Consider the following 18,300-nt stretch of genomic DNA (forward strand, 5'->3'; position numbering starts at 1 on the left):
ACAAAACACAATGGTCTACTGTATGTTACTTATCCTAGCTCACTTTGGATATCTATTTTTAAAGAAATATATATAAAATCAAACAAAATACATTCATTAACTGAGCAGGATAAACCATTAATAATAATGAATATTTTAATGAACTACAGCACCTCGCAAAAATATTCACCCCCTTGGACCTCTTCACATTTTATTGTGTTACAGCATGGAACCATTACATATTTAACTGAGAATTTGTGCCACTCATCAACACAAAGTACTCTATAAAGTCAAAGTGAAAAAAAATCCAGACATTTTACTAAATTAATTAAAAATAAAAAAACAGAAAATAATTGAATGCATAAGAATTCACCCCCTTGCTTTGACACATTTAAATTACCTCTGAAGTAACCAACTCTCTTCTGCAAGTCACATAATTACTTGACTGGAGTCCACCTGTGTGCAGTTGAGGTGTTTCACAATAAATACTCATTCAGAATAAATACTCATGTGTCTGGGAGCTTCCCAACTGCATTTCCAAGGAAACACTACACCATGAAGACCAAGGAACATTCCAAGCAGATCCGAGACACGGTTTTTGAAAACTACCAGTCAGGGCAAGGATATAAGAAAATTTCCATAATTAAAAAGGTGAGAAAATACAGAGCAACTGTGAATCTGGCCTGAACTGGCCATCCTCCAAAACTGAGTGTCAGGGCAAGAAAAGCCATAGTAAAGGAGGCCACCAAGAGGCCTAAGGCAACTCTAAAGGAGTTACAGTCCTCCATGACAGAGATGGGAGAAACTGTGCATGAGACAACAATAGCACACAGACTTTATAAATCTGGCTTGTACGGAAGGGTGGCAAGAAGAAAGCCTTTGTTGAAAAAAAACGTATATCACCTCTCGGCTGGAGTTTGCAAAAAAGGCATGTGAGAGACAACAATTTGGAGAAAGATTCTATTGTCTGATGAGACCAAAATTTAACTAAGTTTGGTGCAAACCTAACATGGCACATCACACTGAGAACACCATCCCTACAGCGAAGCATTATGGTGGTAGCATCATGCTTTGGGGATACTTCTCTGTGTCAGGGACTGGAAAACTCAAAGATAGTACAGAAAAATCCTGGATGGAAAACAAGCTGCAAATCCACAAGAGCACTGGGACTCTTGACACAGAAACATACAGCAAAAGCCACACCGGAGTGGCTAAAAACCCAAAAGGTAAATGTCCTGGAGTGGCCCGGTCAAAGCCCAGACCTCAATCCAATTGAGCATCTTGTGGAATGACTTAAAAATTGCTGTTCACAAATGGTCCCCATCCAACTTGATGGAACTTGAGCAAATTTGCCAAGAAGAATGGACACAAATTCCACTGTCAGGATGTGCAACGCTTATAGAGACTTTCCCAAAGAGACTCACAGCTATAATTGCCAAAGGTGGTCCTACCGTGCATTAACTCTGGGGTGGGGGTGAATACTAATGCATTCATTTATTTTTAATTCATTTTTAATTAACTTAGTAAAATGTCTTTGTTTTTTCCCCATTTTGGCATTATATAGTACTCTGTGTTGATGACGGGCAAAAATTCTCAATTAAGCTGCTCAAATCAATTAGCAACATCTCTTGGTTAAGACAGCAGTTTGGTCCAAGCTGCCCATCCATGTTCAAAGAAATGTGTTTTCTACAAGAGAAGGCAAGTGAGGATACTAGGCCAGAAGAGAGAGGAGGAATGTATAATGAAGGAATGTTGGGATGGCATAATAAACCGTAATCTGCTGCATTTGTTTGTTTTTTTTTTCATTTCAAAGGAATAGCAGAAAATGATAGCAGTCAGTTTCATTGTCTCCTAAATCCTCCATCCTACCCAATAATAAAGATGCAAATAAATAAAACAAAAAATCTTACAGAAATAAATATAATAACAAAATAAAATGATTTATTCCATTCCACCCATGAGTGATACCAAATCCTTTTTAGTCATGATTGTAGGCTAAAGCCCTGAAAAAGAAATCCACTATAAAAAAGAAATCCACTAGGTTCTTAAAGCAAAACACGTAACTACTGCTATGTAGGATTTGTTTTGAATATGAGTTTTTTTCCCCAAAATGTCATCCCTGCCTCCCCAAGGGTATGATTTTTGGATTTGTAATATTACAGTATATACATATATAAAAAACAGCTACTGTATGATGTTTTCTTTGTAAAAATAAGGAAAGATAGCAACTTTAAAAAATTAAAATTAAAGGCTTAATTGAAAATATTTAAAATAATGACAGTGACAAATTGAAACAAGGTGGGAGGACTGTATACTTCTAACTATACAGTATCTCTACGTTTTTACTATATAAAGCTAAGAGAGCTGGCAAGAGCATATGACAGCAATACTACATAAAAAAATGTTTCAGTGCCAAAAATCAAAGTTATACTTGTAACGTATCACTTTTTGGTGCACCCAATCAAAAGCACTTTTGTTTTTTTATTCATGACTAGGAGCGAGATGTTTTTCTTTCATAGAAAGTGTACAGTACATAGTTCAGGATTTTTTCACCTCAGTTATATTTGTTTGCCTCTCTATGCAACTAAACATTTTTGCAATAATGGACTGGGTAGTGACTTTAATCATTCTGAAGATTATACTTGACAGAAAATGAACCCATTAACTGTAAGGTGTGGACATTTGATTTTAGCCAAACTTAAAAAAGCTTTCATTCATCACAGTGAATCATGTAAACTGTTCCCAAAAGTCAATAGATTTATATTATAGAGTGGAATTTTACTAAATTAAGACAATTATTTGAGTTGATTATCTTTAACTTAAAATGATCCCATGCATTTTAAGAAAAAAGCAGCAATGTCTTATATGTTTAGTAGCAATTTCAGTATTTTAGCTTATTCAAAAATGCATTTACAAACACAGCCAATAGCAGTTTTAAAGCCTCAAATGGGGAGGACATGAAAAAAGAAAAAAAAAGAGAAAAAAGACCTGGATAAAGATATTCCTACTGTATCATGAGACATTGATCACAGTGGATATACTCACATTGGCTGATAACTGAGTAGTCAAATTGGCCACTTTCTCTTGAGAGGACTCCAGCTCCCTTCGCAGCTTACGGATTTGCTTCAGAAAAGAATAAATAATTACGATAATTAAAAAATATTTTGTATTTACAAAATGGTGTGATCCACTGCAAAAAAGTAAACTTTTGTTGTTACATAGCGTATAAAAACTGAGAAGAGGGAATTCCATTTGAAAAGTGAAGGCAGAAACTACCTTCTGTTCAGATCTGACAGGCCTTATGCACTTTGTAGCTACTCAATCAAACTCATGAAAGGTAAGGTGTGTTCAGGTATCATTTATGAAGTTATTGGTGAAAAAGGAACGCTCAAACTAAAATATCTAAATTCATGAACTATGATTCAAAAATGTGTCATAAAATGTTTTGACAAAATGATACATAAACATCATGAAGATGTAATGCATAAACACTGGTTAAGTACTAGCTGTAGAGTAGTAAAAATGAGATGGTGAGGAATTATTAAAAACACATAAAACAAGAGGAAGAATACCCTTAATGTATGGGTTCAAGCATGTTAAAATAAATGAATAACTTACTAAGAACAAGCACTGTACAAAGCACAGGAAAGCTCCTCTAAAGGTTTTGCATTTATATAAATCGGAACCTTTAGAAAACCTTTGTGTTAAGAACTTATTTTCCATTTCAAGTGGAGGGTTCACATTAAATGTCAAGGAATTTCTAGAGAATGAGTAATGAGTGAAAAAGACAGTAGAAGACAGACAGAATGGACAGAAAGAGAAAACATACCTCCCCCTGCATCCTTTCTTCAGCCTGAAAAAGCAGGATTGAGAAAGGAAAGGAAGGATAAGGATCTAGAGTAAGACGTGACAGTCTCCAGAGAACAGTAATGAGATTAAAGAACCAATAGTGCCAAAACCAACAGTTGTCCTAGAACTAAAGGACAAAATCAAGTATAGCTCTAGTATAATTTGTGACATCACAGACAGTAAAGACAGTGCAAACTATCTTGTTTACAGGGGAAAAAACTGAATCATGCAGAAAAATGAAGATATAAAAAAGACTTAAAATAGCTGTCTTAGCTGTAGATACACCAGCCACAAAAAAGCAATTATTTGGTTTAAATTAGTCCTAATCCAAATTTCAGATATTAATTGGATTAGTTTGTTCAAAAATCCCCCTTTAAATATTATGATATGACTTTTCCGAGCTATCAAAACAATTGAGCTAAAAAAAATAAAACACTCACACAGATATTTACAGGTATTTAGTGCAAGATCAAAGTGAATACTGTTTACCAATGTAACTCGGAGATTACTGCAGTAAATGTATTAATTAATTCAAGGACACTACATATCCATGATCAACATCTCCATCTATGCAAATTGCACAGCACAGCATTATTGAGTCTTTGCAGTTATAGCAATAACACTGCCCACATTTATGATGACATGTGAAAATGTTCCTAGTGAAACTCTGCATAACTCACCGAAGAATAGTTTGATGAAGCGCTGGATGCCAGAGACAGAACTGAACCATGCACTTAGGAGAGAAGATAGCTTTGAGTTAATAAAACAGCATACAATACAGGGTATTCAAGTCAGCACTTTTCTGCATATTTACAAATTTGAAAAGGACCATCTTTTAGGTTTGAATTCCATGTAATGAGAGATTTCAGATCAGTGTCATAACTTTGCTTGTACGTGATTGGTAGTCAACACTAAGATAATTCAAGTGCCATTTGAAAGTGTATCAAAACAACATAGGAATGAATGGTAGATTCTGCAATGATGATCTGATGATATTCAGTTTATAAATTGAAAAATAATTCTTGTTCTGTACATATTACATATTTGACAGCAAACAAGCTGTATTTTACAAAGTGTTAAGAATCATTAATAAGCATGTCAAATGATCTTTAGCATGTAAAATGATCTGGTCAAAAAGGACAAAAACAGATTATGGATGTGCAGGAGACAAGCGAAACAGAACTGCAATGAGTTCCTCTCACCGTCATCCACAGGGTCCCGGAAGGAGCCAGAGCGGATCATGCCCTTGGGTCTGTCTGCCAGGGAGAGGGTGCTGCCCATCTGTGAGCCTCCATACAGCTCGAAGGCAGCGTCATGCGTTGGGATGCTGTTGGACCGGGTCATTCGAGGTGCACTTGTAGGACTGGGGCTCACTGCCAACACAGGACAGATACATCAGTATTGCTACAGAATCATGACCAAGGTGCTCTAATCATGAATCTAATGACTTGCATCTTACTGTGAACTTTCATTTAGCAGTTTCCTAATGCACCCCTGGAAGTCTGTGGGATCCTTGAATTGTTAAGATAATGGACAGACTGACCAAATGGCCTCTTCTCACATTTGCACCTTTTCTTATGTTGTCATCACATCCGAAACATCTTACAGTAAATGATGAAACTATATTAAAAGTAAAAATACATTTCATTTTGTTCCAATGTTTTGGATATTAGTAAATATCAATACAAATTGTTTATGACAAAAAAACTAAAACAATATTATGTCTTGACTTCAAAAGCAGTGCTTATATTTATAAGTATATAATTAACTTAATTCTCAGTTTTGGTGATACAGTTTAATCTACTTTTGTAATATTTATGCTCAAGTGAAGAGTTACTGTCCAAAAATAATCTACTGTTAAATATATTATTAATGATATATTATAAAACTATACTATTTTAACATTATTATAATAGTATTTAACCAACTCCATTAAAAGAAAAACAAATAGAGACTTATTGGTCATGCTTCTGCACTGTAGTAAAACTGGCATGATATTAAACTAGTTACCATCAGCTTCAACATAAACACGAAACAAATGGGGCCCTACCACAGATATTGCCAGGCACTCACCAACGTTGGTGAAGGGAGCTTTGCCAGTAGAGGACAGGGATACAGAGGATGGTGATGGCAGCTGCAGAGCGCACTCGGACTCGGTCAGACTCACAATGGTGTGTGAGTGCCGACGCTCTTTGCTATCTTCCTCGGGTTGGCACGAGTTGTACCGGCTACTGAGGCACAGTGGGAAGAAGGTGACACTACTGACAACCATCAAACTCATTGCTATCTTGTCCACAGGTAAAAATATCAACATTCATAAGTGGAAGATCAAACACTATGAAACAACTCTCTTTAGAAAGTCACTTTGAAAGCAGAGTGCTGACACACTGGAAACCCAAATCTTTTGATTAAGAAAAAAAATTACCTTAAGCCCTTCTTGGGCAGAGTGTTCCTATCCCGTTGAGAGCTAAAATAGAAACAACCACATAAAAGCATGATTAGATCAGCAAAGACAAATTAAGCAGAATAACATTCATTTTAGCCATAAGCATTTAAAATCGGCTAAATTTATTTTTAAAAATAAAGACAGAGAAAAAGAGAGTTCTTTGTGCTAACGAATGGTTCTATTTTTTAAATTATATACAGTATACTCAGTGCTTCCCATGCTTTTAAGCAATATAAAACCTTATATTATGTTACGACCCCAGGTGTCTAGGGGTAAAGGGGTGTAATATTTAGAATGGTTTTTGATGCAGAGGGGCTTCTGGTAAGGGACCTAGGAAGCCTGACAAGTTTTGGTGCAAAAGGAATTTATTTTAAAGTGAATAATTGACCGGTACCTATAAAGGATATAATAACACACAGGGAATGGGAACTAGAGAAGTGCCAAAGAAAAGAAAACAAGCAAAATGGAGCTGGCTAATAAAGCGAGGGGAAGCTGACCTAACTATAAAAACAAAACCCGAAACACTCGGTCTTTGACATCCTCTAACACCCTGGCTAACCTTCACTAACGACCCAAAAAGCACATACAAGACAAAAGGCACTCACCCGTTCTAAACTAGTGTTACTAATACACATTATTATGTACTCGACAACCTTAACTAACCCTATACACAAAACGAAGCAAAACGAACGAAAGAAACAAAGCTATAGCTAAACGAAAGCAAAAAGAAGCTGAGCAGAGCAGAACCAAGTCAAGAGAAAGGCACCTTCATTCTGAAAACCTCCAAGTTAAATACTGAATGAGCTGAGTTCTGATTGGTCAAGAGTTGTTTGAAGATGATGTCACAACGGCAAAGATGGATGAATTAATGAACCAATGGGAAACCAACAACCAAAGTCAGGAAGTGTGGAACATAACGTTAAAACAAACGGACCACACTGGGACATAACACCTAACAAAATGACTCCAGAGGTACCTTTCAAGAGTTTCACAAACTGTCATGAATCTGTTCCATGTGAATGTGTACCACCTCCATACCATGTGATTGTTCTCAGTGTTTTTACAGCCCTCACAGCCCATAAACAGCATGAGTCCAAAACTGAGTATATATGCTTTTTTTCTAGTAAATCTGCATTAGGTTGTCCAGTTGGTACACAATGGTATTTAAACAAGAAGATCACTATAAATCTAGCTTTAGAACAAAAATCTAGGTTAAATCTACATCTACATTTTACACTGATTCCCAGTACAGGTTTGTGGGGGAGCCAGAACCATAGCCTATCCCAGATAACAATGGGTGAAAGGCATGATATACCCTGGAGAGGACGCCATTGGTCTGTGGGAGAAAGCTGGAGCACCAGGAGGAAAACCATGCAAACGTGGGGAGAGCATAAATATATAATATATATATATAATATATACTTTTTCCTGTGTAATATAAAAACATCACATTTAAAACTCCAAATCTTTCAGGTCCTATTACAATTGTGTTGTTTTTTCTATGAAAAAATTATGACCACTGTTCTTATTTTTTGCCTTGGTGTGCTGTGCACATGCTTGTCCAAATCAAACCAATCCAGAACCTTCATATGAAATATTGTCTGCCGATTAATAAAATGTAAAACATGATCAGAAAATAATAATAAAAACACACATGGTGGCTAAGTAATCCAATCAGAAGATTATTCTTAATGTAAGAAAAGCAATACACTCTCCATATACACCTTTACTAAGATACCCTTGAAATGACTTTGACTACAGTAATGATGGGAAAGCTGTTTATGGATCAGCCTGGCTTGAATGCAAAGGCAAAGAAGGGATTTAGGATAAAAATGAAGGCCATCTCCATTCTTCAGAACTGTTGATGCTATACCAAACTCCACACGCTATGATTCATCTCTCTAGCTTTTGCTGTAGCAGAGTCTCACCCACTATGCTTCACAGACAGGACAGGATTACATAGAACTGTTACAAAGATGCCACCTCTCACGATCAATTGTCAAGAACAAACTGTTTTCCCCTCCAAGAGTCATTTCTGCCACTCTGACAGTTCTGGTTCTTTTCTTGTCTTGTGGAAATGTCTTGCCTCTATAGACAATGACATTACTCCATAAGACACCAGTCCAGGGCAGGAAATAATGCCTCCTCTGCATACCATTCACATGTTTCCACACTGTATGAATGGTTTTGATTGTGGAGCCTTCTTGTTGAAGTTTGTGTAGTCTGTGTGGAAGTATGTGGACTCGCACACCTGAAGAAGAAACATTGCATCTCTTTTCTTTTTCTTTCACAATGAATAAACCTTTACCTGTTGTTATACATATACTGTAATAATATACATAAAACTACAATGCAATGATAATCTATTTTTCTTCTGAAATATGAACACACAGTATGATATTTAACAAATAACAGCAAACAAATCAACAGTCCAATTCAAGGCATTGATTATAGTAATCTACTCATTCTTATTTTCTAAAAATTAGTAGATTGCATTAGGCATTCAAGTAAATGCATGTATTGAGATGGAGAACTGATTAATAGAACAAATTACAGATAGGGGTTAATTAAGGTGATACTTCACTAGTTGTATGAGAAGAAATAAATTGGGACCACTGGTCTTTTAATTTCTATTAAATATTTAAGTTGTGATACAGTCAACTAGACAAGTTTGCAGTGACACCAAATTATAGTAATTGGATTAGCTAACACTGTAGAAGGTGCAAAGGAAATGGAAAAGTCAATACAATTCAACAATGGGCAATATCTGACAGAAATGAAAAGTGTTATACACATGTAGCAAAAAAATAAAATACAAAATCTGACAGGAAACTTTGTGCTTGAAGAAATAACCTATGTTTTTGGGGTGACATTTTCTAGACAATATAGGTTGGTGTACATACAGTAAAAGTGTACAATTTTGTTCACCACATTACAAGAAAAGAAGAGTAGGATATCATATTGTTATGACCTTAAAAATACATCTACCGTAACAATATTAGTTTGGGAGTGTCTAAAAAACAAATCTTTTATTCATGACCAGAGAAGACTATGAAGGGCCTGATTTGTGTACTGACAAAGCCAACACAGTGAAAAACATACTGTAAGACACAAATGGAAACTAAGTAGAAGTAGAGTACATTAAAAACTGAGAAAAGCAGGCTGTTCTTTACATACTGTGTTGTGGAAACATGTAACACAGCTGTCAAGGAACAGATGGATGCGATTCTTGGATCAATAATATAATGGCTGCAACCATTATGTTGTTCTTCTTTTCCAGTGTGTTTGCATTTTAGCTGATTCAGTCAAAAAAGGACTAAAGGCTTTGGATTGAGCAATGAAATGCCATTTTCATTACCTACGTTTTGCAATGATTTGAAGGTGAGGTGTATTTGAAACAGATATATGTGAATAATAGCCAATTACATGCATGCTTTATACAACTATATATTAGATAAATGATTGAATGAAGCACTCAGTCTGGGGCAAAGGTGTGAGCTACTTGTATTAAGAGTACTATCCAACAAGACATTGTAAAATCACATGACGTTTTCCTCTACTCCAGCCTCTAGATGGCACCATAAGCACTTTTAACATCAGACCAAATTCTCTCTGCCCCCTCAAACTTACATCCTAACTTCTGGGAAACTGTCCAAGAAAACTCCATGGTATTATGTTTATATCACTGAGGGATGGGTGTGGTTCATATGATAAATTACTGAGTCTGTTCAGAATAAATGGATAAACTTCATAAGGAATAGTGAAAAAAAAAATAAAAACTAATTTATCACAGTTTGTGAACAATGGCTTGTCAGTTTGGAAAGAGCAGAGTCATTTCTCACTGGGAGTTGGTAGAAAAAGATCACTTTGAGTTCTGACTGCAGCAAGCCCTAGAGAGAGGGCATTGCTTCAGATAGGCCTTTCATTTGAAGCCCCGTAATGGAAACTCCACCAGGGCCTACATCAGATAAATTATGCTAAAAGAAGCAGCAATCCTCTCGGTCACAGGCTTCATCTAAAGTAGAGCAGTCCCACCCAAGCCTCATGGGACATCAGGTTTTTCAAATACTAAACCCAAACAGACAGATGTTTCCATGTAGGGCTGCTTAATCAGGCTTTGGAACAGGATGGAACTTCCAGTGTGTATCCACACTTTGTGCCCACTGTCTAGGGGAATAGGCTCTGGCTCCCTCATGACCCTGAATTGGATGAAGTCATTAGGAAATGGATGGATGGTATATGGGACTGCACTGCACCTTCCACACATTTACATCAGAATTCTGACCAGGGAAGGTGATACAAGTCTGTTTTCACGACCAGCCACACAATACCTGCTAATAACAGTCTATTAATTTGACTGGGTTTTTTTTTTTGGCAGGTTAGTACATCTGCAGTTAGGAGAAGTTAATCAAAAAAAAATATTTATTTATGGCAGAAAATAAAAAAAAACATTAAAAATATGAATTGGGCCTCACCTTTCTGTGAGAGAGGCCCTTGTGCTCCCACTCCAGCCCGTGGCACTGCGGTCCTCTTCCTTGTCTCGGGAATCTGTTTCACTGAAGCTCGTGCCAGAGGGAACACTCATGTGCAGGGGCAAGGACTCCATGCTACGATGTAGGCCTGAGAGTTTGGGGTAGAGCAGGGGCGAGGAACTCAGGCTCAAGGCCTGGTCAGAGAAACAGCTAGTAGAGTTGATGTTGAGGACTGGAGCAGGGCTGGGAGTAAGACAGGGACTCCCGGATCCCTGTTTCTCCTGCATCTTGGAGAAAGTGGTCACAGTTGGAGGGTGGTCCTGGGCACTCATCCCTGAATCCAGACTGTTGGAGTTCACCTTATCCAAATGAGCCAGGCAGGGTGGCTTACCAAGAGACTTGGAGCTCAGCACCCTGTGAATAATACACATCCATAATTACAATTAATGACAGGATATAAATAATTAATAATACAGATAGTTTTTCTCCTTCATTTTTTGGATTTGCTTTCTGCCTCAATTACATGTTTAGTGTTTAGAAGTTTAGAAGTGTTACCCCATATCTTTATAAAAAACAACTATTAGAATTCTGCTGATGAACCCACTTTTTGATACTGGCCATAATATACATAAGAGAAACAGTACTGATTATTTTGAAAAAAACAACAACATGTGCTTAAATACTAAAGTAGCAAAAAGATCAAGAAATGTTCACACAAAACTAAAAAAAAAAACTGAAAGCAGTTCAATCAGAAATGAAATGCTATATTCACTGGCCTTTAAAAGCAGAACAGAAGGTTCAATGAATAAGACATTAGTACATTAGTTACAAACAAAAACATTGAGACTAGATTTTGAGAGAAAAAAAACAAGATTCCTCAGCTCTATCAGCAGGTTTTGTGTGACTCCTTAAATCATTACATCTTTAACCACAACACCTACAGGATCTTACTACATCAGTAACTTGTACATTGACCCATCCTTTAGATATGAATTATAATTCATACTAGGCTATACCTTGAAAACCTAGTATTTTAATCATTTTGAGCCTGTGTTGTTTTTATCATTAAATGATATGGTGTTAGTCACAATAACAATGATGATAATCTTCTGTTCACACCAAAGTATATTATACTGTGCTATGTATTATGTATTATACTATAGTATGCTATGTATTTTAGCACTGTTAAGATATTAGACATTAGATTAACAAGAATTAAGAGCAATTATTATTTGGCTAACAGAATGCTAGTTAAGTCAATCTCATAAAGTAATTGTGAATGCTGGAGAAATTATTAAATTCAACCCAGATTTCCTAAAGTTCCATAGCTGAGGACCTATTTTGTTCAGAACTTCATTTTCAAAAGATGAAATCATACCTCTTGCTCGAGAGCTCACTGCTACTAGAATAAAGCAGTGCAGTAGTGTTATTTAGGAGACAGCACAGCAATATTGAAAATCCAGGCCAAGCACTTGCATACAGCAATTTATTCACTTACAGCAAGAGCTCCCGAGTTAGGGCTAGAGGGTTAATACCACACATCCTGCTCTGCAGTGCCAAGTCAGCACACGTCTCAAGTCTCAGAGGAAACCTTTCACTACATCATTATGGAGGTTCAATCCTACCAACACACTGCAGAATACTGATAGACCAATGGCCTGGACTTCAAATCTCCTATATAAACTGCCCCTTCCCTTATTCTCAGAATATGGAAATTCTAACTAGAATTTGGAAATTCTTGAACAGTGATACATTTAAGCAAAAGACTACATGCAGACCTTTGTGATAAAGGCTACCTTACCATGTGGAAGAAGAAATACCAGCTGAATAACGTACATATAGTACTGTTTCATTTTTATTGTATTCCCAGGAGGGACAGATATAAAACAACCAGTCAGACATAAAATGTATGCATTCCCCTGTGAAGCAGGGGAACTCTGAAAAGGCAATAACACAATGCTCTTGAGGGCTATATATTTGGTAGGCTTTGTTTTACTATGTGCATGTCCTCACAAACTTCTGAATCAAATCTAGCATCATTTGATTTGGTATTCCAGCCAAAGGTCTACTCACAATTTCATACATCTTGAAAGTGATACAAAAGTAATCAAAGCACTGAATCATCAAAATGGTGGTTCTTTTATGTCTTTCCATGAATACTACTGGAATGGCTTTCATACTGCAGAAGTAGTTTGCAGATCAATGGAAAATTCATCCATGAATGGAAAGAGTGGAAATAGTTCAGCAGGGTGATGATAAAATAACGATACAACAATTTCCCGGTCTCATCCAGATATGCAATAGTATTCCAGTGAAATGACAGCTATTTTAATGTGAATAGCATCCTATAAACCTGACAATATAAACCAGTTTTCCTTATCTTAAGATATACTTAACAGGAACCCTTAAACAGAACTAAAACCTAGATTTAAAATAAATGTATAATTCTTTAAGGATCAGAGGCACAATTTAACCTTAAGACATGAATTAGCCACATATACTTAATCATCTGAAGAGACCAATTTCATCTAACATTCTTGTATTTAATTATGGGAAATATTATATAGTACATTTTGCACTATGAATGTTCAGTATACATTAATCCATGCATTTTGTAAATAACTGTTTTAAGGACAAATGTAGGAACCATTATGTAATAAATCTACTTTTAAAAGCTATAAATCAGCTCTGACCCATTTAATGATTCAACACAGAAAACGAACAACAGGCTGCCGTTCATGGTACCTGTGTGTGGTAGGAGAAGAAAGCTCAGAGAACTTGCTTCCACTGGATTGACGGAGGCCCTGAAGCTTGGAGCTGGGCTCCTGGGGAGTCTGAGGGGCAGGGGGGCCCGATTTCATGGGTCCACATTCTGAGTCTGAAGCCACTGCCTTAGCCTTCGCCTTCTCTTTCTCCCTGTCTGTTTGGTTGACGGGCCCCATGCTGGCACGTCCACTTGATTTGGTGATGCCTGGCTCCTTCAGCCTAGAGGAGCCCCCACTTGGCTTTAAGCTCAACAAACTGGCGTCAATGCTGCTACTGACAGGGCGTGAACTAGCTCTGCCAGTAAGGCTCATGGCACTGGACTTGGCAGGCCGAGGCAAGCTGCGATACTGGATGTTAGTGCGGGCATTAGGAGACAGAAACCCTTCAGTGCAGTTTGACACATCGAGGCTAGTCTTGCGTCCCCCACTCCCTCCTCCTCCACCACCACCACCACTCATTGGCTTCACTGGGATACCAGAGGTCTTGGGCGTCTTCCCAACAGTAGCTGAGCCACTGGAGATGGTAGTTCCACCAGCCGTCATCACAGTAGCTGTGCCTGTGGCCAGAGGAGGTTTTTTGTAGCCAAATGAGGTCCCTGCAGAGGGACGGGCAAGTCCTGAAGGTGGTTTTCGGGATTCACCACGATCTTTCCCTGCATCTGAGCAAGATCTTTGCAAGCCAGAAGCTTTCACCGCCATCTTGGCCTTGTCCACTGCCTTCTGGTCACTCTTAGGTGCTACAAAAATGAAACACAAAACAAAACATAGTTAAGTCATAACCTAAAGCAAATGCAGACTATATCCATTAAGCATTTTCTGCAACACTTATGTATACTTTTTTCTTAAAATAAATGGAAAAAATCAGAATGTAACACACCTAAAAAAAGTATCCTTAAAGATACTACTCTTCAAATTCAAAAATGATGGAAGGTTATTATAGTGGGATCTTTTTCTATCATAAACCCCTATATTCATTACCTGACTGGCATGTCTTTACGTTTACAGATTCATAGGCCTGATATTTGTTTGGTCAGAAAGTTGAAAAAATAGTGATGACTGTAAGCGGAACCCCTGATCATTTTTCATAATTGATTTACTTCACGAGAATGGCAAAACAAATCTTACCTATACAGATAAAAAGAAAGGACATGATCAGAAGAGACTGAACTTGAGATGTCAAACATCTATAATAACTAATATTTAACTAAATGAGACAGACTTTTAATAAAGGTATTAGCAAGTAACCATTGCTAAATAGCTTGGGGTGTGTTTGACCAGACAGGGCAGAATTATAAGATTTACTTGCTTACTGTAAACTCACTATAGAATTATGTTATAATAAATGTTACTTTATGTGACACTAAATCAAAGTAGACCAACTGCAGCCAGGAAGTCATCTGATTTATAAATATTTCTAAAAGCCAAGAGAGTACACTTACAGTATGTGGGAAAAAGTCTAATTTCAGTTAATCCCAAAGAAAACTGTCAGTGTACGAACTTCTTGCCTTTCATTACTGGGCTTCATTAGAACATTGCAGTGTTTAGTTAAGATTTATGATAAAAAAATTTAAACTCTTAATGAGTTTGAGCCCATTTTGCTTCATCCAGCTAACATAATTTCCTTTCACTGGTACACAGCATGAAGCATTTGCTAAACTGTCAGAATATTTAAATGATTACACTACTGCTGGCACCTGTTACTGTTAATGTCAACCTCGCCTATAAAAATCACACTAATAAAATCCATTCTACACATGAGAAGGAAACAAAAAGACACATTGCCACATTTTACTACAGACATTGTCATGTCTATCACTGTGCCAAGGATTATACCAGGCTGCATGCCAGAAAAAACATCTTGTTACAAAGACCACTGTAGCAGAGATTCGGCTGGTGAACAGGTCCAGTGCTAAGGACAGGGTGAAAATAAACAAAAAGCAGAAGACCAGACCATTATAATAAGGATCCTTTACAGAGGTTATACCAGTGTGACACAACAACAAGCACAAAATGGAAGCTGAGGAGCACAGCAGTCTGATATCTTGGAATGTCAGGGCTTTTTACAAAATAAAAGATGAATTCCTGTCCTTCAGCCAAAAACTTGAGCAAAAATGGTCAGAAATGGCATTCAATGATTCTCTTTTGCTGTCAAAACTTATTTTAACTTCAGTGAACGACTCAATAAAACAATGGTGTCATTTAAAACAGGTCATGACATGAAGAAGCTGTTAGGTTTGAGCAGATTAGTGTGATCCTCTCACATCCTCTGTGTCTTTTCAGTTGCTTTACCATGTCCTGTAAAGACTTCCTTGAAATTTTTTATTTAAAAAAAGGGATAAAGGAAAACAAAAAGCAATATAAAGAGTAGAAAATCCATAACAAGTGTCAGACAAATAATGATGAGCATAAATGCTTTAAATAGTGTGAAGATAGAAGGAAATAAAGGATGCAGCAAAGTACAGAGTAATCCTGGAGGAAAACCTGCTGCAGTCTGCAAGAGACATGGAACTTGGGAGATGATTCATCTTCCAGCAGGACCCAAAACATACAGCCAAAGCCATGCTGGAATTCTTTTTAAAAAAAAAAGAAGCCAATGTCCTGTAGTGGCCCAGTCAAAGTCAACCTCAACCCAATCCTGTGGCTGGAGTTGAAAATTACTGTTCACCAACTTTTCCCATCCAACCTGAGGCAGTTTGAGCAATTTTGTAAACAAGGGAAATATGCAGTGTCCAAATGTGCAAATCTGGTACAAACATATTCAAGAAGGCATATGTAATTTGGCTGTAATTTCTGCCAAACGTGCCTCTATCAAATATAAATAAAGGATTTGATTAATGATGCAGTCAGTTATTTTCCATTTTAAATTTATAATGAGTTTAAGAGGATCTGTAAACTGTAAACTGAGGATTTTGTTTTCACTTTGATATCAAAGAGTGTTTTCTGTCAATCAATTGCAAAAACATTACGGTACCATATAGTAACATTTACATTTAAGATATTCCAAGGGGGGCAACTACTTTTGACTGTCATTGTAAATTTCAGTTTCATTCCCAATCCAATTCAGCTAATATGCTTTGTCCATCAGTAATTTATGTAGAATATTAATAAATTATATTGATTCAATAAAACATTTTCTTATTCATAAGCACATATTACACAATTGTTAGTGAATGCATGGTAATGATTTTAAACATAATAATGACTTTCTTTGATTAGTTTTAGTAGTTTTCTTTTAATTGAATTTAAATAATACTCAAAGATAATGGGAACACTTATTTTCTGTGTGCATAGTTCTGTTTCTTTGGGAACTTATTAGTACATATGTATTTCTTGTGGATGTATGATGTTCCTGGTTTGGAGCACTATATGAAAAATGCACAAAAAAAGAATCGGCATCTTAATGTAAAGTGGCACACTGTAGTAGTACTGTAATGACAAAAAAATCATATTGTTTTACTGATGAACACGGACGTTTTACAGTATTTGACTCTGCTGGACAGCACCTTAAATTATTGAAAATCTAGTGCTCAGTATAAAATCTAGACAAGGACATGACAGAGCCAAGATATCCAATATGTGGAAAATCAAAGGAATAGTGTTTCAGTATTGTATGGGAATACATACAATTTTGTGCTCTGTTCAAGTGCCTTTACTTTTCAGGAGCCCCAGATGTGTTTTCTTCAAGGGTGACTCAATATCCACATGGCAAATTTGACAGGGATTCCCTTCTATGCATAAGACCATGATCACTTTTCCAGTAAAACTGCTGACAAAGTTTCCAAATATATTTTCTAATATATTTAATAATACTGGATATCACTTAATAAATGACAACTGCATTATTAATATTTATAAATATTAAAGATGCATTATAGAAGACAGATACTTCAAATGAAAACTGGATAATCTTTTTCAAGGCTTTTACAATATTACAATATTTTAGCGCAAGTACTGTACCACAGATCGTGTAAGGTTGATTGCTAAAGTAAGATTTTTTTTCCCTTCCTTGTTCATCTTCTACTCTAATCTATGTAAAATATTACTGAACAGAAAATAAATTTCTTATCTGTAAAGCCTTGGGATTTTCTGTGCTGTAAATAACCTTGCAGATCCACAGGATTGTACAAATAAAGGCGATACCTACTGTACCAGTCTATCTCAGGACAGACACAAACGCATACACACACACTCACAACAGGGTCAGTTTTTAAAGAAGTCAATTAACCTACCACTATGTCTTTGGACTGTAGGAAACCAGAGCACCCACAGGTAACCCATGTGAAGAGATGAAGAAGATACAGATCCCACACAGATATCAGCCCAGGTCTGTAATTGAACCCAGGGCTCCAGCACTACAAGGCAGCAATGCCAACCACTGTGCCAAGTACCACACCTGATCAATTTTGACCATGTGCTGCACAAGAATTTATCTATTGTAATACTGAATTATTAACATTATAGCTATTTAATAAAATATATATTTAAAAAGAGGCTATCTTAGGGAGTTTTGGTTTTGCAACATTGCTGCTCTGGTTTTACTGAGTTGAAAGCTGATGTGTTCCATATTCTAGTTGTCTCCCTTTCCACATGGCATCTGCAGTTTCCAGCCTTCTGGTTTTTTCATCAGAATCAAAGCTTTAGCAGCAAAGTATCTGGAAAATGGGACACAGCACCCATCCCTATTGGAACTGGGCCTGCCACTTAGACTAGATGTACCACTCCTGCTGCCACTGCTGTTTCCAGGGTGGAATTAAGTTATTTGTTCCTATTTAAGCACAGTTGAGGTTTC

At 36.7% G+C, this 18,300-nt stretch overlaps 1 protein-coding gene across 6 annotated transcripts in view; it reads right to left on the reverse strand.

Moving 5' to 3' along the window:
• The window catches only part of nav1a (neuron navigator 1a), a 257,501-nt gene that overhangs the window by 57,889 nt on the left and 181,312 nt on the right, over positions 1–18,300 (reverse strand). For 3 of the 6 annotated variants that reach the window (XM_015342163.2, XM_069190242.1, XM_015342169.2), the window contains 8 exons: positions 13,492–14,248; positions 10,750–11,160; positions 6,254–6,295; positions 5,902–6,059; positions 5,031–5,201; positions 4,509–4,561; positions 3,809–3,832; positions 3,025–3,102 (listed from right to left, as the gene is read on the reverse strand). In XM_015342163.2, the coding sequence (XP_015197649.2) occupies positions 3,025–3,102; positions 3,809–3,832; positions 4,509–4,561; positions 5,031–5,201; positions 5,902–6,059; positions 6,254–6,295; positions 10,750–11,160; positions 13,492–14,248 (1,694 nt within the window). The remainder of the gene's footprint in view (positions 1–3,024; positions 3,103–3,808; positions 3,833–4,508; positions 4,562–5,030; positions 5,202–5,901; positions 6,060–6,253; positions 6,296–10,749; positions 11,161–13,491; positions 14,249–18,300) is intronic. The other 3 variants (XM_015342167.2, XM_069190243.1, XM_069190244.1) reach the window with 2 other exon arrangements.

This window comes from Lepisosteus oculatus, chromosome 5, assembly GCF_040954835.1.
Source record: "Lepisosteus oculatus isolate fLepOcu1 chromosome 5, fLepOcu1.hap2, whole genome shotgun sequence".
Taxonomy (NCBI): Eukaryota; Metazoa; Chordata; class Actinopteri; order Semionotiformes; family Lepisosteidae; genus Lepisosteus; species Lepisosteus oculatus.